The sequence below is a fragment of the Capricornis sumatraensis genome, chromosome 3, assembly GCF_032405125.1.
Source record: "Capricornis sumatraensis isolate serow.1 chromosome 3, serow.2, whole genome shotgun sequence".
In the NCBI taxonomy this organism is placed as follows: domain Eukaryota; kingdom Metazoa; phylum Chordata; class Mammalia; order Artiodactyla; family Bovidae; genus Capricornis; species Capricornis sumatraensis.
This window is the reverse complement of record NC_091071.1, coordinates 16,781,338-16,808,493: the sequence shown is the minus strand read 5'-3', so window position 1 is coordinate 16,808,493 and position 27,156 is coordinate 16,781,338. Positions and strand designations below refer to the sequence as shown.

At 51.8% G+C, this 27,156-nt stretch overlaps 1 protein-coding gene across 1 annotated transcript in view; it reads left to right on the top strand.

Moving 5' to 3' along the window:
* KATNIP (katanin interacting protein) overlaps positions 1–27,156 on the top strand; it is a 171,414-nt gene that overhangs the window by 142,051 nt on the left and 2,207 nt on the right. The window contains exons 16-23 of the mRNA XM_068968387.1: positions 45–250; positions 2,909–2,987; positions 11,239–11,416; positions 18,078–18,243; positions 21,474–21,631; positions 23,096–23,160; positions 24,807–24,917; positions 25,712–25,851. Coding sequence (XP_068824488.1) covers positions 45–250; positions 2,909–2,987; positions 11,239–11,416; positions 18,078–18,243; positions 21,474–21,631; positions 23,096–23,160; positions 24,807–24,917; positions 25,712–25,851 — 1,103 coding nt within the window. The remainder of the gene's footprint in view (positions 1–44; positions 251–2,908; positions 2,988–11,238; positions 11,417–18,077; positions 18,244–21,473; positions 21,632–23,095; positions 23,161–24,806; positions 24,918–25,711; positions 25,852–27,156) is intronic.

Sequence of the window (27,156 nt, the reverse complement as noted above, 5' to 3'; positions counted from 1 at the left end):
CGTGGGATGAGCTGACTCTTCCGTCTTCCCGGTCCCCCTGTCAGCTCCAGAGCACTTTGGCGACACGATCTTATTCACGACCGACGATGATATTCTTGAGGCCATATTCTGCTCCGACGAGACGTTTGATCTGGACGTGGAGAGCCTGTGCAGCCTGCAGAGCGAGGAGGCCCTGCAGAGGCCCAGCACGGCCGACGGCCAGGGGGAGGAGAGGCCGCGCACCCAGGCCGGCTCGTGGGCTGATGACCGGGTAGGGCTGGTGGCGAGGGGAGCCGCGTGGGGGGCAATGGGGAAGGCACCCAGATAGATTTCTGCTCCTGACTCAGAGTAGAGCAGGAGGGATGGAGATGGATGTCCCGTAAGCTGCTGGCGCTCCTGTTTTGACATTTCCCATTTTTCTGCTTCATTTTTTGTGCTGTGTGTCGTATTTCATTCTCTAATTATTTTTTATTTTTTTTTTAACCAAAGTGAAGAAAGTATTCAAATTTTAATCAAAGCTGGGGAAATCAGTTTTGTGTCATCTCTGTAATTTAGAGGTTGGCAGTCTCAGGGGAGTTTTTGCTTTGGGTTGCATTTTGATCACTCACTGTTGTTTTTGATGGAAGGGCTGCAAATGCTTTTAATAGGCAGACTTGAGAATTAAAATAATGATGATCCTGGCAGTCACTTCTTGGGCACATATCGTGACCAGTCGTGGAGCACTTGTCTTGGTGTTTAACCCTCCTCACAGCCCTTGGAGTAGAGATGATTAATAATATCCCTATTGAGGAAACCAAGGCTCAGACAGGCTAAGGGACCTATCCAAGGACACCTCGTGGGGGAGTAACAAGGCTCGAACTTGAATGCAAGACTCTACCAAGTCTGTGCTTTTCTTTTTTCAAATGTTTATTTATTTTGTTTATTTGACCAGACCGGGTCTTAGTTGCTGCATGCGGGACCTAGTTCCCCAACCAGGGATCGAACCTGGGCCCCCTTCATTGGGGGTGCAGAGTCCTAGACACTGGACCACCAGAGAAGTCCCAAGTCTGTGCTTTTAATGGACTAATTATCGAAAATGAAAGATGACCTTCAGGACAAGGGTCAGCCCAAGTCAAAGACCAGTGGTCACAGTGAAGAGATGCCAGGGTTTCCGGGGATGCTCTTGAGGCCATAGGAGAAAGAGGACATAAAGAGGGTGGGGGGAAGAGTGCAAACAACCAACCGGGAACCAGGGACAAAATGTTCAGCTACCGGAAGGGCACGACCAAGACGGGGCAGTGATGCGGCTTGTCAGTTGCACCATGTTCACAGGTTGCAACCTGCAGGGGCCTGCAGAGCACCGCGTGAGATGGGGAAGGGGCGAGGAAAGACCCTGTCCTCCCCTCACCAGACAAGCTAGCTCATTGCCAGTGACTGTCCTGATTCTTTCACAGAAAGCCAGAAATCTGGATTGTTACGTAAAATCTCCCCAGCAAAAAAAATGTTGGCCACCAATTCATAGTATTTTCAAACCTTCGGCAGGCCACAAAACACGTTTGCAGTCTGGCTTTGCTGTGTGGGCCTCCAGCTGAGAGAGGGTCTCGAAGCCTTTCACTCACCCACCGTTTTCCACATGGTGAAGTCCCTGCTCAGGGACTCTGATCCAATGGAGTCCTGGGAGGGGCAGAGATCACTCTCTCTGCCTAGGCCATTAGGACAGCGAGCTCAGGGAGGTCATGTCAGGGTCACACCCCTAGCAGGGGGCTCGCCTAGGTGTCCAGGTCTGTCCATCCAGCAGGGGGCGTCCTAGGAGGCTCAGGGAGGTCAGGGGATCAGGGAGGCAAGAGAAGGCACGTGGGCTTTAGGGCGGCAGTGTTCCCAGCGGCCCGAGGCTGCTCAGCATCAGAGGACAGCTTCTGGCAGACAGCCTTCCTCTTGTTCCTGCCCATAGCCAGGCAGGGGCCTGAAGGGGCTGGACTGAGGGGTCATTAGGGTGTCATCAGGTACCCAAACACTATCCCCACTAAAACTCTAAGATCCGGACAAGTGGCTCCACCTCTCTTTGCATCTCAGCTTTCCTGTCTAGGTCAGGAAGATCTCCTGGAGAAGGGAATGGCTACCCACTCCAGTATTCTTCCCTGGAGAATCCCATGGACAGACCTGGTGGGCTACAGTCCATGGGGTCGCAAAGAGTCAGAAATGACTGAGCGACTAACACTTTCCCGTCTGTGAAGAACTATGGGCTCTTCTACCCTGATTTACAGTGCAGAGATCTAATGAGAAAAGTTTCCGATTACACAGAGATCTAGCAGCAGGATGTGGTGGCCCACTCTGTCTATAGACCAGGGGTTCTTTATCTGCCTGCCCATGGGAATCATGGGAAGGTTTACAAAATGCAGATGCAGGGGGACTTCCCTGGCGGTCCCGTGGTTAAGACTCCACACTGAAAACGCAGGAGGCATGAGTTCGATCCCTAGTTGGAGGACTAGGGTCCTGCATGCCATGCAGAGCAGCCAAAAGATGTTTTTTAAGTTGAGGCACAGTCCCCAGGGTTGAGAACCATTCTGTATGTTTGAATTCTTTCCCCTCCTTCCCTTCATCCCTCCCTCCCGATCTCTCTCTCTCCCCCTCCTTCTTCCAGCACACTGGATAAACTAGATACAGTCCTTCCCTGGTCCAGAAAATCTGATCGCCTGAGCTGATTAGTGTCCAATACCTCCCCTAACAGTAAGAGCTTCTGGCAAAGATATCAGATGCAGGAGGGTTTCTGGGCCTGCCCGTATTACCAGTCACGGGGCTCCCATCAAGGCAGAAAACAAAACACCGGAAAAGACACCAGGACCTACGTGGGGCACGGGGTGGGCAGCAGTAGCTGGAAGAGTGGCCGGCCAGCTGCGTGAGTATCACTAGAATCACCCCTTCCCTCTGCTTCTCCCCACCCTGTGTGCAGGGCCTGGAGCCAGAGCTGCCCCCCAGTCCCCCTGTCCCTGATGTCACCACGCCAGAGCCGGGCGTCTACCACGGCATCTGTGAGTACCCTCCCCTGGGGCAGTGTCAGAGGCAGGAGGACCTTCGGGGGTCGGGGGTGGGGAGGGAGTCATGGCCGCTTGGGACAGGGTTTCCCGGGACAGTGGAGGAGATTGTACCGTGTTCAGAGACACCAGGCCCTGGGACAAGTCAGGGCTGAAACCAGCTAGTGCTGGGCTCATTGGCTCTGGCAGGGCTACAGCCCTTCAGAGGAGGGGTCCTCCTGGCAGTGTGCCCTCCCAGAGGGCCATACACAGAAGTCTGATGCGTTAGCTGCAGCCCTGACCCCAGAGGGTGCAGTGGGAGCCCGGAGTTATAGAGCAAGAAGACGTAAGAGCCGGAGAGACTTGGGCATCTGTCCGTCCAGGGTTAAAGTTGCGCCTTCAGACTGGACCACAGAGCAGATGCTGGAACAGAGGAAGCTTGCATCCCCTCTCCATCTGGGGTGGGGCATCAGGAGTACTGGCCCAGGGGCCCACTCTTCTAAAAAGTCAGAAATCTGGATTTTTACATGAAATCTCCAGGTTTTTAAATGGTGGTGACTAACTTTACAATATTGTAAAAACATCCTATGAGCCAAACATGTGTGTTTGCCCAGCCGGCTGCTGGCTGGTGGTTTCCGGGCAGATCTCATATGGGTTTCGCTGAGTCTGTTCTCTGTCCTCGGCCCATGTGCCCCTCGGGCCAGGTCCTCTCTGACTCGGCACACGTCCCCCACCTCTGCCTGAGTCCTCGGGGACCCTTGGGCCCCGGTCCCACTGGCTGTGGTCTCTGCCTCCCGTTCTCTGTTCACAGGGCTCTGCCAGCTTGCTCGCTGCCACCTCCCCTCCTGCTCTTTCTTGCCCCCTGTGCCCGCCATCCACCTCCAGTTATCTTCTGAGAGGAAGAGATGCACCATGCCATCATCATGCCCCCTCCCCACCATCATCTCCAGAACGGAGCCTTAAGGTGTCAGAGTTTAGCCTCCTCTTTGCCGCTCCTCCCCACCCCATCTCCTGAGCCCCCACTCCCCGCCAAGCTTCCATGCAGGCCATGCCCACCTGGTGTGCCCTCGTTCTCCGTCTCTGCCCTTTAAGAGGATATCAAATGCCACTGTCTGGGTCCCCAAGAAGCAGTCTCTGCGATGGAGTTTACTGTGGCATGCTCTTGGGGGAGGGTAGGAAGCAGGGCTGGGCACAGAGAACTGGGCCACGGGGCAATCACACCAAGGCCTCTGCCAGCCTGCAGGGAGCTCAAAGGCCCCTTGAAGTAAGGGGGCTGAGTAAGGGGGTCTTGAGTAAGGGGGCTGGGCCTTTACACGTCTGCGTTAATAGGCCACCTGATGTAGGCTGGGGAGGGGCAATGCCAAGTGTGGTCATGGTCGGGGGTTGTCAACACTCCCCGTCCTAACGTGTCACCCCTGGGGGTGGGAGGCGGGATCTGGGGGGTGTCCCACAGTGCCCACCACACCCCCTTCTTAAGGCCTTGCTGTGACCTGCTCCCATCTCCGTGGTGCCCAGTGAGAATTCAGCTCCTCCTCCCTCGTTCCACAAGCACAAATCACCTCTGAGAAGAGAGGAAGCCTTCCCTTTGAATCCTCGGCCCCTTACTTTCCAGAACTCTCTCTCAATTGCTTTGTGACTTGGGGACAACTGAGTAATTTGAAAGCCAACCCAGTGTAGGCCAGGGCCCAGCTGAGGCTTGGTTTCATCCCCCATCCAGGCCCTGTGCTGGGGCTTTCCCTGGCTTATCTCACTTCCAGCTCTTATTCTCCCCATTTTCCAGATGAAGTTAGGAAACTGAGGCTCCGAGAGATGGAGAGAGCCACCTGGGGTCACACAGCTAGTTATGAGGTCCAGGACGGGACCGAGTCTGTCTGAATCCACAGTCCAGGTCCTCACCACTCAATACACTCCAGAGAGGTCTTTGGGAAGAGTCAGCAGCTCACAAAACTGGGAGACAGCCGTCATTTCTGGTTTAGTCTGGACTCCCCTAGGTTGGTCAGGATTCGGGGTGGGGAGCTGGGGATAAGGGAAATTGAATTCAAACTGAGTTAAGCAAAAAAGGAAATTTCTTAGCTTAGTAGCTAAAAGGGCTTCCCGGTGGCTCAGTGATAAAGAATTTGCCTGCAGTACAGAAGGCGCAGGAGACGATCTGTGGGTCAGGAAGAGCCCCTGGAGAAGGAAATGACAACCCACTCCAGCATTCTTGCCTGAAGAATCGCATGGACCGAGGAGCCTGGCGGGCTGCAGTCCACGGGGTCACAAAGCATCAGCGATAACTGAGCACACACTCGTGCATATAACTAGGAAGGTCAGGGGTTGCTGGTTTTCCACACTGCTGGATCCAGGTGTGCAAATGATGTCATCAAGGCTTGGTGTCTCCTTCTGTCCTTCTGCCCCATTTCTCGGTCTCTTGTCTGTCTCCCATTCAGACCCTGTCCACATGAGCTCCTTGAAGCTCCACCCTGTAATCCCAGGTCAAAGAGCTTTTGTTTCCCAGTAAGTCCAACAGTCTTCCTGGAATGTCTGCTCACCTGGCTCACGTGCCCATGCTTAACTAATCACTGTGGCTTACCTTGGTGGGAAGGGAAGGAATGGGGTGGAAAACATGGATTGGCCTGGCCTGGGTCAGAGGCCCATCTTTAGAGCCACGAGTGGGGAGTCTGCCACCCTGATGGTGCTTCAGAGGAGGGTAGAGTGCCGTAACCAGAAGAAGGAAGGAAGGAAGGCTGGCCAGAAGCATCCAGTGTCCCCTCCATCTGATGACTTCCTCCAGAGATGCTGTCTGTAAATGTTTTTCCTGCTGAACCAGCTTCTGACCTTTCTCAGAAATGTGATTTCAATGCCCTGGGAGTTTTGCCCTGGAGTAGAGCTCCCAGACCTTTTTGCTACAAGAAAAGCGTAATTTCTCTGTGTCACTACTCAGCAGGATGGCAGAAGAACCTGCTGCCCAAGGACCCTCTGCCCACTCTGAGACCTGTGATTTCCAAAGCTGCCTGCTCTGAACCTTTGCCTTTTTCCTCCCTGTATCCCAAATCCTAAATGTGCTCTTCTAGCCTGTGCAAATGACGAGTGCTTTGATAAAGTGACCCAGGGGAGATGCGTTGTGGCTGGTAAATACGGCCAATCCTATTAATGTTTTGAAAGGAGATATATGACTTGCTAATTTGCAGATGACACTAATTTTAGAAGTTTTGCAAATATCAGCAGTGATGAATAGGAAAGGAGCTGAGAGAGTTGAAACATGGGAGAGAAATAACAAAATTAATTTCCATTTATATAAATACTAATTGATACACCAGAGGAAAATGAATATGGAACATGGATATTAGCTCAAAGAGGAGAGTAATCGCTTTCACAGCAGCCTTAGATTAGATGGTATATGAGTGCATCTCAGAGCTGACTCATCAGAAAAGACCCTGATTCAGGAGGAGAAGGGGGCAGCAGAGGATGAGATGGTTAGAGAGCATCACTGACTCAATGGGCATGAATCTGAGCAAACGCCGGGAGAAGGAGAGGGGAGCCTCATGGAGTTGCAGAGTCGGGTACGACTTAGCAATGGAACAACAACAGTGCCTCTTGCCAGGCAAACAAAGTAGGGGCAGCTTGGGAGAATCCGGGGAGCTGCCTCTTGTTTCGAGAGGGAGGTGGCCTTTCTCCCTCACAGGGATCCCCCTGATCTAAGTCGGCTCCCTCCTGCCCTCCAGGCCTTCTCCATCTCAGGAATGTGGTGCCCGCAGCCTCTCTGCCCCTTGGGTCAGGAACGCTTTCTCTTTCCTTCAGTTCCGTCCAGGCCATTGAGAGTCCTGGTACTGCTGTCTCCTAGTCTGTGCACTTTGTCCCGTTTTCACCACTACCCACCTTGTCCCGGCCACCCGGATCACAACAGCGTCCTCCCTGGCCTCGTTATGGAGTCCAGCCCTAGTGCACTTTCCAAGACACTGGTCATATCGTGGCACCTCTGCTCCCAGATCTATGCCTCCCTAGCTCCCCACTGAAGAGAAGAAAATCCAGACCTCCTGACATGGTCTAGCCCCGCACCTGCCCTTCTGATCTCACTTTCCTCCACCTTCTCCCTCAGTCACTTAGTTCCAACCACAAATCAAATGTGTTTCCATCCTAGCGCCTTTACTGTTTCTGTCCTCTCAGCCTAGAAAGTCCTTCCAGAAATGCTACAGGATGGTGGCCTCCTTCTCATCACCCAGGTCTCAGCTTAAATGTCACCTCCTCCAAGAAGTCCTCCGTGACTACCCCACCCACCCATGCCTAGTCACTCCCTATCCCAGCCCTTTCACTATTTTTCATGGTATTCATCACTCTGTGGAACTATCCAATTGTTGTTGTTGTTGTTGTTATGTGTTCATTGTCTGTCTTCACTGCAATGGAAGCTCCTAGAGAGACTTTGCTGTGTATTGGTATTTACCCCTGAATCTCCAGTGCCAAGAACAGGGCTTGGTTCTGTTGCTGTACAGACACCATGGACTGCAGCATGCCAGGCTTCCCTGTCCATCACCAACTCTGGGAGCTTGCTCAAACTCATGTCCATCGAGTCGGTGATGCCAGCCAACCATCTCATCCTCTGTCCATCCCCTTCTCCTCCTGCCTTCAATCCTTCCCAGCATCGGGGTCTTTTCCAAGGAGTCAGTTTTTCGCATCAGGTGGCCAGAGTATTGGAGCTTCAGATTCAGTATCCGTCCTTCCAATGAATATGCATGAGAACCCCATGAACAGTATGCAAAGCACTTGTTACATTAGTGGCAATAAATATTTGTGTACCATTGGCTGTGATTTTGGTGAAACTCAAATGATTGTATTTTGATTCATTTACCTATAGGTATCTACTAAACATGTACTCTTCAATCAATCAATCATTTTTTTTTTTTTTAAAGCCTTAACTGACCATCTGTTTTCAAGTACTGTTCTAGGATCTGGGAATAAAACAGTGAACACTGTCAACAGAGTTCCTGCCCTCAGGGAGCTTCCATCTAAGTGGGAACGACTGATGAAAATAAATAAGCAAAATAATAAGCAAATCAATGAAAATAAATAAGCAAATCAATGTGGAACATCTTGTTGGATGACAGAAAATAAAGCAGAATAAGAGATTTGAGAGAGATGCGGGAGGGTGCTATTTGAGCTCAGGTGGTTAGGCAGGGCCTCTCTGAGGAGTTGACAATTGAACGATGAATGTTCATTGGAAGGACTGATGCTGAAGCTGAAGCTCTGGTACTTTGGCCGCCTGATTCGAAGAGCCGACTGATGGAAAAAGACCCCAATGCTGGGAAAGATGGAGGGCAGGAGGAGAAGTGGGCAACAGAGGATGAAATGGTTGGATGGCATCACCGACTCAATGGACATGAGTTTGAGCAAACTCCAGGAGATAGTGAAAGACAGGGAAACCTTGCATGCTGCAGTTCATGGGGTCACAAAGAGTCGGACACGACTTAGCAACTGAACAACAACAACAAAGGGTTTTAAGAGTGATGCGGGAGGGTGCTATTTGAGCTCAGGTGATTAGGCAGGGCCCCTGGGCTTCCCTGGTGGCTCAGATGGTAGAGAATCTGCCTCCACTGCAGGAGACCCAGACTCCATCCCCGGGTCAGGAGGACCCCCTGGAGAAGGTAATGGCTACGCGCTCTAGTATTCTTGCCTGGAGAATTCCATGAAGAGAGGAAACTGGCAGGCTACAGTCCTGTGATGTCACAAAGAGTCAGATGCAACTAACACTTTCTCTTTCTCTGAGGAGTTAATTGAACATAGACTCACCATGAAAAGGAATGTATCAGTTAGCTTCTGCTGCTAAACAAACCAGCCCCCAATTTAGTGGCCTATCATAATCACCATTAATCGTGATTCATCATAATTCAACAGCTTGGTTGGGCGTTTCTTCACATCTGAGCGTAGCCGGCCTCTGTGGGGCCTGCTCTTGCGTCTGGTCAGCTGGCAGAGGCACTGGCAGCTGAACAACCTAGGATGGCGTCAGCTGCACAGCCAGCAACTGGGAGGCTGGCCTGGCTCTTTCCCGTGGCAGGACTCTCAAGTGTAGAGGGATGGGCCAGAGCCCCCTGCACACGCACTTCACAGCCTCTGCTGGTTTCACTCACTTTTGCTTCTGTTCCATTGACCAAAGCAAATCACATTGCCCAGAACTCAGAGAGTGGAGAAATAGACTCCACTTCTGTATGAGAGAAGCAGCAGGGTCACGTGACACAGAGGCAAGGATGCAGAGGGAGGAATTTGTGGCTGTATTGCAGGCCCTGATGCTGTGAGAGGCTGTGATACATCCAGAACCACTCTGGTCACCCATCCGTTTCATCTGCCCCCAAGATGCTCAGAGCTACCTTGACATCATGAAGAGCAGAGGGATCTGAGGCCGAGTTATGAAGCATATGTTGGAAATGACAGAGGAAGCCACGTTCCAAGGTGGTTTTCTGCTTTGGCCTCACTTCCTGGCCATACAAATATCTTCAACCTCCCTGAGCTTCTGCCTCCTCATATGAGCTGAAGTGTGTGGAATGCCATGAATCCAGCCTTCCTTTTTCCAGTGCTACTGTGCTGGCGTTCTGTAACAGTTGCAACAAGTGTGATTCTTTGGAACACAGCCACCCAGAAGAGCTCTAAAGTAGGCCCCCAATTCTCCAAGGGTAGAAGAGGTCACTGGACTTGGTCCTGCTGATGGGAGACCATTAAGGGAAGAGAAGTTCCAGCCAGATATCAGACAGAGATTCATTTGCTTTGAGCTTTCTGGGCAAATGAATGACTCACCTGGGAAGTTTTGCCTTGGGACCACAGAAATTCACTCCTAAATGCTCCCTGATGATCCAGTGGTTAAGAATCCACCCTGCAATGCAGGAGACTCTGGTTTAATCCCACATGCCATGGAACAGCTAAGCCCACAGGCCACAGCTAGAGTTTGTGCACTGCAATGAAAGATCCCGCATGATGCAGTGAAGATCCTGCATGCTCCAGCCAAGACCCGACGCAGCCAAATAGATAAATACATTTTTTTAAGAAATGCTCCATGGTGGAGCAGGGGTGGAACAAGGGCAGAAGAATGGGGGTGTCACTTTGGATCACTTCCTTTCCCTTGAATCCATGTGAATCCCCGTGATAGTGGCCAGTTTGCATAAGGTGTCCATTTCCGACCTTGTGGCTTACTGGTGCAGCCACCTCCATGTAGTTAGTTATTTAATTTTTCCATCTGTCCTGGGCTCCTATGTGGCAGGTACTGTACCTGGCTCTGGGGGTACTATGATCTAACAAAACTGATGGGATTTCTGCCCTCAAGGAGCTCACCATCTGACAGGGCAGATGGAAATTGACCAAACAGCCCCAAGCTCACCATGGTGACCAGGGCATGGAAAGGAACATTCACAGTGGCATGGCAGGCTGAGAATGGAGGCTTGATGTGGTCAGAGAAGCTGGGAGGGCTTCCCCGAGAAAGCAAGCTGGGATCTAAGGGATGGGCACAAGTTAGCTAGGCTGTGTGAGTTCAGGAGTGAGGAAACAGCATGTGCAAAGGCCTTGTGGTGAGAGAGAGCATTGTGAACGTGAGGGATGGAAAGACCGTCTGGGTGGCCCCAGGGGTCCTGGGCTCAAGATGAGATTAAAGAAGCAGACGGAATCCAGATGGCAGGGGTGCTGGTTGAGCAGCATGGGAAACCATGCTAGGGTGCAATCACGGGGTGGGCAACGCGACTGATGAGTGGAGAAAGGACCTACGGCTGTGTGCAGGGCTAAACCACACAGGTCCATTCATCCTGCAGACATTTCTTGAGTATCAACAGAGGCCCAGGCCCAAGGGCTACTGAGAAGAAAGCAGAGCCTACCCTGAAGGCCCTTTCATTCAAGTCTGAGTTTTCCAGCTGGTAGAATACAGAGTCTGAAATCAGTCCTCTTGCCACCTCTGTCCTGGGTTGTCTTTGTTCAGTCGCTCAGTCGTGTCCAGTGCTTTGCGACTCCACGGGCTGCAGCACACCAGGCTTCCCTGTCCCTCACTATCTCCCGGAGTTGATTCAAACTCATGTCCATGAGTCAGTGATGCCATCCAGCCATCTCATCCTCTATCATTTCCTTCTCCTCTCACTTTCAGTCTTTCCCAGCATCAGGGTCTTCTCCAGTGAGTCAGCTCTTCACATCAGGTGGCCAAAGTATTGGAGCTTCAGCTTCAGCATCTGTCCTTTCAGTGAATATTCAGAGTTGATTTCCTTTAGGATTGGGTACCTCCTGCAGAATCTCTGGTGCTCACCGGACACTTCTCTTCCTGCTGCAGGCCTGCAACTGAATTTCACCACCTCCTGGGGTGACCTGCACTACCTGGGGCTCACCGGCCTGGAGGTGGTGGGCCAGGATGGCCAGGCACTGCCCATCAACCCGCACCAGGTCTCTGCCTCCCCCAGAGACTTAAATGACCTCCCTGAGTACACGGACGACTCCCGGACCCTGGACAAGTGAGTGTCTGTAAGAAGCACAAGGCTCATGACAGCAGGGGCTTGGGGACCTGATGTGCGTCGTAAATTTCAGACTTAACCATCAACTGGCATCCCCTGGCATCCCCATTCCACCTTCTTCCGGCCACCCCAAGGTCTGGCATCTGCCCATTTTATAGTCAAGGGAAACTGAGGCCCGGGAAAGGGCCACACAGCTGGAAGAGGCAGACAGGATTGGAAGCCAGGCTCTCCCACTTCCAGACCCAGCTGTGCTTTGTGTTTCCTCCATGGTGTTGTGTTTCCTCCATGGTGCTGGAAGCCCCTGGTGGCTCCGACAGTAAAGAGTCTGCCCGCAGTGCAGGAGGGGCAGGAGATGTGGGTTCGGTCCCTCAGCTGGAAAGATCCCCTGGAGAGGGGGTGGCTGCCCACTCCAGTATTCTTGCCTGGAAAATCCCATGGGCAGAGGCACCTGGTGGGCTACAGTCCGTGGAGTCACAAAGAGTGTTTGTGACTTTCACTTTACACTTCCATGGTGCTTAGCATGGGGCTTCAAACACAGTAACTGCTTGCTAAGCCTTTGGCTCTGTGTTTAGGCCTGAGGGACCCAACCTCTCGGGGGCTGAAAACTTTCCCCTCCCTGAGGCTGGAGATGATGGCTGAAGCTGCACTTTCCTCTGCATTTGTCCAATTTTATAAGCCCAGGTTGAGTCAAGTCAGTAAGAGGACAAGCCTGGACACAGCATTGATCCACAGTGTTCAGGCACCCCTGAACCAGGACAGCTGTCATGCTTGGGCCCTGCCTGCAGGTGTGAACAAGAAGAGTCTAGGGGAACCAGAGGGATGAGAATTCAAATCCTGTCTCTGCCCCTTGCCAGCTAGTTTCTTAACTTCTCTAGTAATAATAATCATCATAATAACTGAAATTATAATTGCCATTTTTGGAGCACTTATTAAATGCCAGACCCTGGGCTGTGCTAAGCAGGTTATAGATATTAATTCATTTAAATCTCAAACAGCCCTAAGAGGCCCCTACTCTACAGATGGAGAAACAGAGGTACCTCAAAGGTCACCCACATTAGCTGAGTGGCAGAGTCATGATTTGAACACAAGCACGTGGAAGACCAACACCCATGCATTTAACCACAAAGTTATACTGTCTTCCCCTGCCTCAGTTTCCTTATCAGTAGAATGGGACAGTAATCTGGCTACTGGGCAGAAAGGGGGTTGCCACGTCACAGCTGCACCCACTGCCTGGCCCCGAGTGTGTGGAATCAGTGGTGGCCTCCTGCCTGCCTTCCTGCAAGGTGCTCCTTAGCCGTGGCCGTCACGGCTGCTGCGTTGCCCGATCAGGGGCCATCTTGGTGAGTCACACTCTCACAAACTTAGACTGGGAGCCTGTGGTCCCTCCTGCCAATTGTAAAAGTGGTCTGCTCATAGCTGGCCTGGCCTCGCTTGTTCACCCACACCCACCCAGTTCCTTCCCCTCTGCCCAGACTATGTTGCAGCGAATCCCAGGTCTGGAAGTATTTCATCTCTGGGTATGTCAGTATGTATCGCTGAACAGTAAGGACTTAAACCTGATCCAGGTATCATTATTCTACCTAAATGATTAACAGTCTTCCTTTAAATTTGAAGAAGGAAATGGCAACCCACTCCCGCATTCTTGTCTAGAGAATCCCACGGACAGAGGAGGCTGGCGGGGTCACAAAGAGTCGGACATGACTGAGTAACTGAGCACTCTTTTAAATTACTAGATTTCTAGCATATTTCTATTTCCCTCACCATCTTTTTTCCCCCTTTTATAACGATTTGTTCCTTGAAGTGACATCTAGATATGATCTATACATTGTGATTGCTTATTATGTCTCTTAAAAATTCTTTTTTTTTTGCAATTCCCTGGCGGTCCAGTGGTTAGGAGTCTGTGTTTCCGCTGCTGGGGGCCTGGGTTTGATCCCTAGTTGATAGGGAACTAAAATCCTGCAAGCTGAGTGCCATAGGTAAAAAACAACTTTTTATTTTTAAAATTTATTTTAAAATTTTACTGACATATAGTTGATCTACAGTGTTGTGTTAGGTTCTGGTATATGGCAAAGTGATCCAGATGTGTACACATATATATGTAAATAGACACATACACACATGTGCTGCGCTGTGCTAAGTCACTTCTTGTCTGACTGCATGACTATGGACTGTAGCCCACCAGGCTCCTCTGTCCATGGGATTCTCCAGGCAAGAATACTGGAGTGGGTTGCCAGGCCCTCCTCCAGGGGATCTTCCTGACCCAGGGATCACACTCACGTCTTTTAAGTCTCCTGCATTTGGCAGGCAGACTGTTTACCACTAGCGCCACCTGGGATGCCAGTATAAGCATATACACATATGCATATATGCACACATGTATGTATATACATAGATGCATATGTATGCTGCTGCTGCTAAGTCGCTTCAGTTGTGTCCGACTCTGTGCAGCCCCATAGACGGCAGCCCACCAGGCTCCTCCGTCCATGGGATTTTCCAGGCCAGAGTACCGGAGTGGGTTGCCATTGCCTTCTCCATGCATATGTTTATATATATGTAAATTTATGCATATGTGGGCTTCCTTGGTGGCTGACATGATAAAGAATCTGCTTGCAATGCAGGAGACCTGAGTTTGATCCCAGGTTGGGAAGATCCCCTGGAGAAGGGAATGGCTGCCCACTCCAGTATTCTTGCCTAGAGAATTCCAAGGACAGAGGAGTCTGGTGGGCTATAGTCCATGGGGCCGCAAAGGGTCAGACACAGCTGAACAACTGAAACACACATATGCATGTATATGTGTATAATATATATATGTGTATATTCATATTCTGTTTTAAACTCTTTTCTCTAAGAGGCTATTAAAATATTGAGTAGAGTTCCGTGTACTATACAGTAGGTCCTTGTTGGTTATCTATTTTATATATAGCAGCGTGTATATGTTAATCCAAAACTCCTAATTTATTCCTCCCCTGCCTCTTTCCTCTTTGGTAACCATAAGTTTGTTTTCTATGACTGTGAGTCTATTTCTCTTTGTTAATAAGTCCTTTGATGGTTGATATATCACCTAAGCCTCTCATAATCTCTGGGTTCCCTTCCATCTTTTTTCACTTTTTTCTTATAAATGATCTGTAGAAGAAACCAGGGTTTTTGCTCTGTTGAGTCTGGATTTTACTAGATCAGTAAAATCCAGATTACTGGATTTTAAAATTTAAATATTACTGGATTAATATTATACTATATTATAGTATATATACAATACAATACAATATATTATATATTATATTAATTCTATTATATATTATATTAATATATTATATTAATATATTGATATAATATAGTATAATAGTATAGCATTATACTATATTATATATAATTAATATATATAATATGATGTATAATATAACATATTATTATAATTATATATTTATTGTATATTATATATGTTATATATATTATATATACTATATTATTATATTATACTAACATTATACTAATTATAAAATATTACTGGATTAATAAATATTTAAAATAGTACTGGATTTGAAATCCAGATTACCAGATTACTAAATCAGTACAATCCAGTGGGTTTTACTGCATCGCTATGGTATTGTTTAACTTGTTCCTCAAGCTCCTGTGTTTCTTGTAAACTGTTCACTAGATCTAGAGGCCTGATCACACTGAGATTTGGCCATTACGGCAAGACGTCACCATCAGGCCATGTACGTTTATATTTCCTTCGGACTCATGGAACACCTGGTTGTCAGGCTTTTTGTGATGCTGTTGGCCAACACTTAGGGGTTAGATCTGCTGCTCTTTTAGGGGTTGTGACACAGTGATAGACTGATCCTATCACTCTTTTTGTTTGTTTTTGTCAGTAAAGGGAAAATTTGGCTCAATGACTTGGCTACTTTGAGGTACAGTTCAAACAGCGAAGACAGTTTGATGCTTGATTCTTTCCCTTTGTTTCTTCAGTTTTCAAAAGAGCAAATCCTTTCTCTAGAATCCTTTAAAACATGTGTTTGCTTTCGACTACCGTAAACTCATGGATTTAAATCTCCTGGGTCTGGAGGGTTTCAGTCTACAGCAGTTTTTATCCTATGGATGCTCAGATTGATCCCTCTTTGGACACGAGGGGCTCCCGAATCCTTCTGTAAAATAGTCTCTCATAGCTGCCTTCCTTTCTGATATGACGAGGAATCCCAGGTTCCTCTTGTACATGTATTATCCCCGGTATGGGGTCAGCCATTTCTCCTAGAAGCCCAGGCTCCTTCTACTGGGAAATGGTATTTAGAAACCATAGTCTAGCCACTAGGGGTGCTCACTGCTACTGGGTCAGTCCTTGTTTCTAGGCTTTTCTGTGGACAGAGCTAGGAAGTACCATTTATATATTCTTGAGAGTGTCCATTAGGGAATTTCCTTCACTGTCAGCTCCAAGTGCTTCAACAGGTCTCTCCACTCTCAGAACTGGGCACTAGTTCTTCTTTGGAAATGGCCCCATTTATAGGACAGGGAGGTAATTGCTTTTGGAAGGAAACAGAAGGTTCTCTAGTGGTAGACCTCAGCCAGCTTAATTCCACAAACACCCCAGGGTTAAACTGCTGAATTTCCTCAGTTCTAAGATGCCAGCAGTTGTAAGACACACCATCCATCAATTTAATAACAACCTTTTAGAGGGAAAAAAAAGAGACATTACCTTCTTGGATGAACACTTTGCTTGTAAGATTTATTCCAAGTCCAAAACTTTAAAATGTAAAAAGGAAAAGCAAAGTTTATCTTAAAATCTAGGAGGGACCTCCGTGACGGTCCAGTGGTTCAGACTTTGCCTTCCAGTGCAGGAGGTGTGGGTTCGATCCCTGGTTGGGGATCTAAGAGCCCACATGCCTCTCAACTAAAAAACCAAAAAGTAAAACAAGCAATATTGTAACAAATTCAATAAAGACTTAAAACAGTTAATAATAATAAATTAGATCTAGGAAACGTGGCAGCAGCCTGAGGCCCTGCCAGGGCAGCGGCTTCAAAGTCACCTGGAAAATGGGAGAGTGCAGGGAGGGGGCCCCACCCAAGAGGCGGAGAGGCGGGCTCCTATCTCCAGGGCCAGGCCTCTCCGTGGAAGTGAGACCAGGGCTGGGGTCAGGGCTGAGGTGTGCTGGACAGAATTGGGAAGAATGAGGCTGGAGGACCAGAAACTGGCCGGGGTGGAAGTGCAGTATGGGTCAGCTGGCGAGCTCTTTTAGAACATGATGGGTCTTCCTCAGTGGCTTGTGGTAGAGAATCCACCTGCCAGTGCAGGGGACACAGGTTAGATCCCTGGTCCGGGAAGATCCCACATGCCAAGGAGGAGCTAAGTTGGTGTGCCACAGCTACTAAGCCTGTGCCCTGGAGCCCGGGAGCTGCAACTACTGAGGCTGCATGCCACAACTACTGATGCGGGCACCTCTTTGAGCCTGTACTCTACAACAAGAGAAGACACCGCAATAAGAAGCCCGCCCACTGCAACCAGAGGGTAGCCCCCGCTCTCTGCAACTAGAGAAAAGCCCGCACAGCAACGGAGACTCAACACAGCTGAAAATAAAATTATTTCTTAAGAAAAGAACATGAGGGTGCTGGGGGCTCCCACCCAGTGGAGGGCAGGCTGCCCTGGGCTACCCAGGCTGAGTGACTGCAGGCCAGCCCACCTCCCTCCAGAGGCACCTGCCCCTTCTCGTACTTGTCCCACGGCAGGAGCTCCCAAGTTCCCCCTAGTGCTTTAGTATCTTTTTCCTCCAGCACAAGGAAGAAGGAATAGAGTTCTTTCAAAATGTACCATAGAGTCAATACAGTATTTTACAGAAAGCTGGGGAAATAGAAATTGTCACTTCCCATCCCCTCTGACAGAAATACATTTTTCATTTTTGGTGCTCTCTCTTGGTCCTTGTCCTCATTTCACAACATTAAAACCAGTGCTCCTGCCATCTCACAGCCTGCCTTTTCGCTTTAGCGCACCATCCTCGTGAGGATCATCTTCACTACTGTGTAGACGTACTGCACGTTTCCCTCTTTTGAGATCTTGTGGCTAATCTAAGTAATATCTAGGTACAGATGGCTTTCTGACATGTGGAATAAACTTTTCTTAGGAGGAAAAATTCTACAAGTGGGATCACTGGTTTAAAGAGTCCTGAAAAATAATACATTCCCCACCCTCATCCTTTTTAAAAACCTTGATGATCGCTTCACTGTACCTTTAACAGCATCTAAGTGTTAGTCTTTCCTACCCCGTGGCCTGTAGCCCACCAGGCTCCTCGGTGCATGGGATTTCCCAGGCAAGAATACTGGAGTGGGTTGCCATTTCCTTCTCCAGGGGATCTTCCCCACCCAGGGATCCAACCCAGTCTCTCGCATTGCAGGCAGATTCTTTACCGTCTGAGCCACCAGAGAATCCCTTTAATAGCACAGGCTGTCGTCTCCCCCAGTTTCTTGTTTTGTCTAACTTCACAGATAAGCGATGCCTCCTCACTGTTGCTTTGATTAGTCTCACCTCCCCTTCATGAGCCTGATCCAGCCAGGCTCATGCCAGGCAGGGGCGGCCGTCGTGGCGGGGAGAGGAGTGGGTGCCGACCCCACGCTGTGAGTTCTCCCAGCTGACCGGGCTGCCCTCAGCTCTCTCTGCCCTCCCCACTGAGCGCAGGTTAATTGATGGAGCCAACATCACGACGGAGGATGAGCATATGTGGCTGATCCCCTTCTCGCCGGGGCTGGACCACGTGGTCACGATCCGCTTCGACAGAGCCGAAAGCATCGCAGGCCTTCGCTTCTGGAACTACAATAAATCTCCCGAGGACACCTATCGAGGGGTAAGCCGGGGAACAGCGGCCGCGCTCGGTCCACTGTCAGGGAAACAGCGCCTTGATGAATGGCTGGTGTGACTGCCGGAGAGGAGCATAAATCCTCCAGAACTTTCCAAATGGAGCTGGGGGAGGTTACCGCTGGGGAGCGAGAGAGCTGCTGCCTTTTCCTTCTTCTGCAAACAGCAAATGCAGGCGGAAGAGCCCAGGGCAGACTCAGGGAACTGCAGCGCCTCATGGCCTCTGGGGACTCAGGGGTCCTCAGCAGGCCCAGCCCCGCTGTGTGGTGCCTAGTTGCACAGCCCTGTTGTTTCCTGAGAGCTTTGGGAACCAGGCCTGGGCTGAGGGCTTCTCACACCTTTGTCATTTCACTGGACCCGCATCCCAGCCTCTGGGAGGCAGGTGTTACTACCCCCATCTTTCAGGATATTGAAAACCGAGGTTCAGAAAGGCCCAGGCACTCACCCAAGGTCACACAGCTAGAGGCCCCATCCCCATGTGCCCGGCTTGGCTGCCCACATTCTGATTCCCACTCCATGTTCTTCTCCTGCTGGGTGTGGGAAAGCAGGGGCCTCTGTTGGCTTGTGGAAAAGAGTTATCAGGAGGTGCCCCCTTTCGTGGGCTTTTCTGACTGGTGTGCCCATGAACCGTGAGACAGTTGTCCCCTCCCACTACGTAGACGTGATGATGACCAGGTCACCTAAAGTATAGCAAAGCAGTTAGGACCCTAAAGTCACCAGGCTCTGCGTCTGAGTCTGTGTGACCTTTGGCACGTGGCCTGCCTTCCCTGGACCTCAGTTTCCTCGGCTGTTAAAGGAAGAGGAGAAAGACATCTGCCTCTACCCCACAGAGGTTGACAAGGCCAGGACCTGGCCTGTGAGACTGCTCTGAGCCCAGGTCTGGGCTCCTCACCACGTCCAGGGCCTTAAGACGCTGGTCATTTATCACAGCAGAGTGAGCAGTCCCCCTTCCACTGCGCCCACCCCCCATCCCACCTCCTTCAGGAGCCTCGGCTACCCTGAGCATGCAGTTTATAAACCCTCCGCCCAAGGCTGCCCTGGTGTCTGTAAGCACGCTCTCAGGTCAAGCGTGTATAAAATGTCAGCTATATTGGCATTAAAAAACATTCTTCTGCCTCAACTTGTGCCTCTGGGCCTTGCTCTTCCCTTGAGTGAATCTGTCTATCCAGTTGAGCTTCCACGAGGCTAGATTTACAGCCTGGAAATGCTGGGCCTGGGGCCCCTCTTCCCAGGTGTGGCGCCCACCAGTTGCAGTACCAGTGACGAGTGGCCACCACTGGGGGGTGGGCACCATCTGAGAGGGTGCAACCGGGCCGCAGTTGGGATGGAAACTCTGGCCCCCTCCCTTCCTCCCCGGGTAAGGGTGCCTCAGATGCCTACCCCACAAGGCACTCCTGGGAACTCTGGCTCCGGGCCCCTGGCATGAGGTTAGAGCCAAGCCTGGCACTCCCGGAGGTGGGCTCCACACCCCTCCAGTGTGTCCTTGGGCAAATTGCTTGGCGTCTCTGAACTCTGGTTTCCTTCGCTGTAAGATGGAGATGATAATTAAAGCTCCCCCTGAGGGAATGAATGAGGGGCTGGAGAAGTCAGGGATGCTTCCTGGAGGAGGTGGTGGTTCTAGAAGAAGGACAAGGGCTTCCTGGGCCTCGGCTTCACTTCAAAAGGCTTTCTCCACCAGGCAAACCCTGGCAGTGCTAGACTTACATCCTGCCTGCTCTAAGTCCAGCAGAAGAGAGAACTCCTCTTTGCAAGCAAGCCAGCAAAACCCCAGGAGCCACACCAATTGTTCTAGTTGAGTTCCATCTCTCTGAACCAATCACATGGCAAGGGGGTGACAGTTCTCCATCCGGCCAGGCCTGGGGCCTGGGCAGGAACCTTGAGGGAAGCAGAGGGGAGTTAGAGCGACAGCTTTGGGGTTGCCACATCCAGCCGTGCCCAGAGCTAGCCTCTCTAATACCTTCTGGGTGTATGCACCCTGTGACTGACTAGGAAGTGAACGTGAAAGTCGCTCAGTCGTGTCCGACTCTTTGCGACCCCATGGACTATACAGCATGGAATTCTCCAGGCCAGAATATTGGAATGGGTAGCCTTTCCCTTCTCCAGGGGATCTTCCCAACCCAGCAGTCAAACAGGGGTCTCCTGGACTGTAGGCAGGTCTTTACCGGCTGAGCTACCAGGGAAGCCCTGAGTGATTATGGGGACCCCCCAACTGCTGAAGGAGTGAAGGGCCCCCAGGTACATTGTAATCATGAGACCCAAGTCAGGGCCCCTTTCTTTCTGCACAGAGAAGCCTCTCTGTGTCTCCCAGGAGTGAAACGCTATCAGTGTGGTCAGCAGCGGTCCGTTCTGCTAACCCTTCTCTGCTCACGTATCATTACCCCTGCCCAGGGGACCAGAGCTGAGCCACCTCAGACCTGGCCGTTAGGCTTTGACATTGAATGGCTGGTGACAGCCATCCATCTGGCCTAGAACAGGGGGACATGTTAGCTCACATCCAATCAATTCAGCAAGCTCTCAGTAAACACCTATTGTGTGCCGGGCCCTAAGGTGGATGTAGAGATAATCCAGCCAGAATCTGCCATCAAGGGAGCCCAGAAACCACCCAGGATATAGCTATGGGGTACATGCCCTTAACAGGATAGGCCAAGGGCTCAAGAAGGAAAATCAGGAAGGGGTCCACTTCTGTCCCAAGGGAAAGGGCTAGGAGAGGAGAGGAGGTGTGAATCGGGGGTAGAGAAGGATTGATCTAGGAAAACACTGGCCCACTGTGTACCAGGCACTGTTCTGTTCTGGAGACTTTATGTAAGTTAGTGCCTCATTGAGCCCATTTAACAGATGAGGAAAATTGAGGCAGAAGGGTCAAATAACTTGCACAGCCACTCACGGTGAATCCCAGAGCAGCTGAGTCCACGCCCTTGACGACCCCAGCCCTCTGCAGCTGAGTAGACCAGAGAAGGTCCATATGTGTCCTCCATGGTGGGGGCCTCACCCCCCTGATCCTCTGCTGCCTGCCCAGCACCTGGCACAGAGTAGGGATGGCAACTGGAAAGGAGCCCCCTGACCAGGTGGGGTCTGGTCTGGGAGGAAGGCCTGGGGGGGCTCCGTGAAGGCCCTCAGTCGTAAACAGCAGCTACTAGGACCTCCAGCCACATCAGTACTCACCACTCTCCTCACACCGGCTCCTTCTCTTCAGCCTTATCGTTTTTTTTCATTTGCTAGGCCAAGATCGTCCACGTCTCCCTGGATGGCCTGTGCGTCTCCCCTCCCGAGGGCTTTCTCATCCGGAAGGGCCCGGGCAACTGCCACTTTGACTTTGCTCAAGAAATCCTCTTTGTGGACTACCTGCAGGCCCGACCGTTGCCCCCGCCAGCCCAGAGGTGAGTGGAGCGGCTCCCGAAACAGTCCTTCCCAGCCTACGGGCCCTGGCTCTGAAGCCTGTACCTAAAGGGCTTTGAAGTGATGATCAAACACATCGCTTTTCAACTTGGCCAGTTTTCTAAAGCTTAGCCAAGCCTCTCCGGAAGCCCGGGGATGTACCCACCTTGTCTGGGGATGTTTGGGTTTTTCACAGTCTTGGGTGTTAGAGATTTTAAATGCTTCGTTGGGCTTCCTGCTGGGGAAAGAGGCTCCAGGCTGCCTAGATTCCAGAAACGCCCGCTGGCCCATTCGTAGAAGGGCCTCCTTCGTCTTGTTTCTGTATTCCTGATTTAGAAAGATTCAGAGAGGAAAACGGAGCCTAACATTTCATGGATTCACTGGGATTGCTTGGCCCCAGTCTCAGCTGCTTTAAGTTCCTAACAATTTGTAAATGCCACGTTAAGTTTATTCATTTAAACCCCCTGATGTCCAAATACCAGAGGCCAAGCTCTCGAAACAAAATGAGTTTCCCTTTACCGTAGCTGGCATCACTCCTGGGGCCAGATACTGGGAATAGTCACTTAATTACAACATTGCCCTTGAAATTGAAGAAAGCAGGCCAGAGCCAGAAGTCACTGGCGGTAGACCAGGGAGAGAAGCCCTGCGGGGAGGAATCTGGGGGAGGAGAGAGGCTCCCTCCTGGGTGCCTGCTCTGAGCCAGATGCTTTGTATTCATCCTTCAGATAATCCTTTCAACCATCTTTGAAGCAGGGGTTGTTATGCCCATTTTACAGATGTGGGAACTGAGGCCCAGGCTAGTAAAGCCACTTGCTCAGGGTCCATGAAGCCAAAGCCTTCAAGGGCTCTCCCCACCTCCCAGCCTCCTCTCTCTGCCTGTCTCCTATCCCAGCCCACACCCCCGACTGGCTGCTTTTTGGGATAAACACCAACTGCCCAGCTCCTTCCCACCAGCCTTTGCTCTGGGTGCTGTTCATCTTGGAAGGCTCAGCTCTGACTCTTCCCATGGCTGCTTTCTTCTTAGCTCAGACAGCACGTCCTTGACCACCGCCTGGGGTAGGACCCTGCCCCCTCCCAGCACCACAATCCATGGGTCCATCATGGGACTCAGCTTAGCATAGAGTGGACTTAACCTTGTTCATGAAGGGACTGAGGTCGAATGGGGTGGTTCAGAGTGTGGACCCTGAAACCAGACGACCTCGGGTCACATCCCACTTCTGCCACTTCCCAGCTGTGTGACCTTGAGCAAGTGACTTCACTTCCTTGTGCTCCAGGGACGTGAGAGTACTCAGCTCCCAGGGTTGTTGTGAGGATTATGAGTCAAACCCGAGGGGACGAGCCTCTCCCAGTGGATGGGAACTCTGTGTGAGCAGAAGCTGTGTGTCTGTCCCTCCCCCACCACCTCCCAGGGGGAATAACTGACCAGCAACTCGGGCCACTACAATCCTCTGCTTCTGTGTTTGCAGGCTGGACACGAAGAGCCTGGAGCGGGCAAGCATGGACTACGAGGCGCCCCCGATGCCCTGTGGCTGTATCCTCCTCCTGTTGGTGTTTAGTCACTCAGTCGTGTCTGACTCTTGAGACCCCATGGACTGCAGCCCACCAGGCTCCTCTGTCCATGGGATTTCCCAGGCAAGAATACTGCAGTGGGTTGCCATTTCTTTCTCCAGAGCATCTTCCCCATCCAGGGATCGAACCCGAGTCTCCCGAGTCTCCCGCATGGCAGGAGGATTCTTTACGCTGAGTCATCCAGGGACTCCTCCTCCTGCCACCCACACATCGCACATCGCAGGCCCTCGGGGCCACACCCAGAACCCAGGGAGAGGGCCAGGCCCTTGTATCTCCTTGCCGGCCCTGGGGCGGGATCTGGGCTTTAGCTGCGGCACTGGGTCTCAGCCAGGCCGCAGCAGAGGCAGTGGAGCCCATGCAGGGAAACTGCGGAGAGGTTAGGCAGGCTCCCAGGTCCTCAGGGAGACTGGTGCTTCTGGGACTGGGGGGCAACACGAGTTCTAGACCCCACCCCCCTGCTGGACTGAGGTTCAGAAGGCAGCACCAAGGACTGTCGATGGGACTGCTTCTGGGACTGGGGGGCAACACGAGTTCTAGACCCCACCCCCCTGCTGGACTGAGGTTCAGAAGGCAGCACCAAGGACTGTCGATGGGAACCCACCTGGGGATGGGGCTGGGGGCTCTCCTTGGAACGAGGTGGGGAGGAGGTGAAAAGGGAAGGAGTCATAGCTCAAACGTGCTGGACCCCTCCTGCCACCTGGCAGTGTTGGCAGTGGGTCACCTGTGTGAACCCTCTGTGTTAGCCCTGTGAGGTGGGCACTGCTAGCACCCCCATTTCACAGCAGAGAACACTGAGGCACAGAATGGTTAAGTAATTTGCCAGCTCACACAGCTGGGAAGAAGCAGAGTCAGGTCTAGTGAGCACAGACAGCCTGGCACTCTCACTTGCCTGTTCTCCCGGGAGGACCACCTCTGACTTAACCCCCTCGGGATCACCCTCCCACTTCTCAGGCTCCTCGGCCCGCCTGCTGCTGGGGATGCTGGGAGCCAGTGGAGGGCAGGGCTGCGGAAGGGCTGGCACATGGGATGCAGTCAGCAGCAGGAGGGGGTCACCCTGGCACAGCCCATCCCCACGAAGCTGTGACTCTCCCACAGCCTGCCTTGCCGTTCACGCCCTCCACACTAGAAATGGGTGGAGGAGGGAACAGGTACTCTGTTCTTGTCATTTTACAACCAGGGAAACTGAGGCAGGAGGTGGTTTTTGAGGTCTGGTCACTGTTCAGTCCTATACACTGAGTTTGTGACAGATGCTTCTCCATCCTGCCAGCTCCCTGAAGGTCACCCTCCCTGCCCGTTGCCCTGTCTCCCAGGGCCTGGAGAAAGCTTCTGAATTCTTCAAACACACATACACACATTCATATTGCTGTTTAAATGAAAGAAAATTTCATGCCACATACATTTTGATAGACTTCAGTCTCGGAGGGGGAAAAATCATTTTTTTCTCTCGTTCATCTCTATAAACCTATATATATATATATATATATATATATACACACACACACACACACACACACACACACACATATATATATCCCTGTTATCTTTGTAATTATTTCCCTCTGTTCTCCAGAAAATTAAGCCTGTGTTTTCCTTAATAACATGTTCCAGTCATTTTCCAGTTTCAGCTCCTGACCAGCTGGGGTGACCCCTATTACATCGGTCTTACCGGCCTGGAGCTATATGATGAAAGGGGAGAAAAAATCCCTCTGTCAGAGAACAGTATCCTTTCTAGGCAGAAGGGGGGCCCCAGCCAGACTGCAGGGAGCACGGGAGGGTCCGGGGGAAGGAGCAGAATCCTTGAATGTAGAGGAAATGTCCCTGAAGGAACCAGACCTGGAAAACATGCCACAGCTGTCGCTGCTCAGTCACTTCAGTCGTGCTGACTCTTTGTGACCCCATGGGCTGTAGCCTGCCCGGCTCCTCTGTCCATGGAATTCTCCAGGCAAGAATACTGGAGTGGGTTGCCATGCCCTCCTCCAGGGGATCTTCCCAACTCAGGGATCGAACCCAGGTCTCCCACTTTACAGGCGGATTCCTGACCAGCTGAGCCGCCAGGGAAGCCTATAAATATTGGGGTGGGTAGCCTCTCCCTTCTGCAGGGGGATCTTCCCAACCTAGGGATTGAACCCAGGTCTCCTGCAGTGCAGGCAGATTCTTTACCAGCTGACCCGCTAGGGAAGCGCATCAAAGCGGCAGCAACCCCTTTCCACCTAACCCATGTTTTCCAGCCTGCACTCTGCATACTTCCCTCTCCTTTCCTTGAAACTGGCCACCCCTCCACTCTCACCCCCACTCCCCTCAGCCTCCTCACCTTCCTTTTCCCCCAGAACATGTCTAATTTGGCTGACACTCCTCCAGCTGCCCCGAGCAGCAGACAGCGGCTCAGCCCACCCCGGCATCCCCTGCCAGGCCATGCCATCGGCGTGATGGGGGCTGGCGGCCGCAAGAGGGGCCCACAGTGCCCGGGGCTGAACACACTGCTTTGGGTTATGACAGCTTAGAGGCATCCTCAGATATCGCCGCCTTCCCCGACAGCGTCAACTCCCTGGAGGGCGTGTGTGGGGACGTCCGGACCCCTGACAAGCTCATCGACCAAGTGAACAACACCAGCGACGGCAGACACATGTGGCTGGCCCCCATCCTGCCTGGCCTGGTGGGTTCCAGAGGCTCCCAGCCCTGGGGTGGATGGGGGTGGGGCTGGAAGGGGGGTGGTGTGTGTGGCACTTTCTGTCCCCAGTCTCAGCGACACATCTTCCTTCCAGGCCAAGTTAACCTTGAAACAAGTCAGAATGCCCGGGGACTGCCAGGAAGGCTTAGGTGTTTGCTAACACATCTTCCCAGCCAGAGGTCTTTCCCTTTGCTCTGGGGGTGCTGATTATCAAGTGGGCCTCTGAGGCCAGGAGCCCAGCGCAGCAGGCCTGGGGGCGTGGGCAGCCCTCGGTCCCTGTGAGCCTCCCTCTCCAGTTCTCTTTCCTGTCTCTGCTCCGCTCTGCTCTTCCCTCCAGCCCCAGCCTCTCCACATTCCTGATTTCTGCTCCTTCTTTGTGTCACCGGGTACTTGATCCCTACTTTGCCCTCTCTCTGTCCTCAGACCTGCCTGGTAAGCTCTTCCAACCCACCAACTCAGTCTCCCAGATCACAGACTCTACAAGTGGTCCCACCCATCTTTTTGCTCCAAGGCCTGATGGCGAACCTGGGGGTGGGCCTTTGCTCATCTGGGCCTGGCCAATGGCGGTAGCAAGGGAGGTGAGGGACCACTCGGGATGGGATGGGGTGGATCGCAGCCCCCCAGCCTGTCAGCCATGGGCCCAGATGCCTAGGCAGATGTGCAGCAGGGGCTGGGGTGCCCACCCCTGTGACCCCTGGAAGGAAGACAAGGGATACATTCTCCTCTCAAAATCCTCCCAGGAAGGGGCAGCACCCCTGCGATGTTCCGTCAGATTCCCTTGAGCAGAGGCTGACCCCTCCGGCCCAGCCCCGCCACTGCAGACAGGAAATGCATAGATCTATCAGCCTTCACACCTGGGGCTGCAAACTGGTGGCCCCTAGCCAGTCTAGCCTTCGGCCATCTTGACCTTGACCTTCAAGCATTTGCCATTCTTTCACACGAAGACCTCTGGGTGTGGGGCAATCTCCCTGTCTGTCCCTCTCTCAGCTGGCTCAAATATTTGTATCCAGTTGAGTCCCATGGGCACTCACTTGGAGGCTCCTCATCTAAATAGTTTCCATGGTACAAGCAGAGAAGGCTGACCTTTCCCGTACCCCACTACATCCTCTTGGGGCTGAAACCCTGGGCCTGGGTCAAAGCTAAGCCTGCAGCCTATAGCCAACAGTGAATTCTACTTGCTTTATCCTATCTTGCAAGGGCTCCCCCACTAATATTTGAGAGTCTCTGTTGGGGGTGGGGAGCTGGTGGGGGGCTCTTGGGTCCCACTTTACTAGCTGATTTTTGCCACTG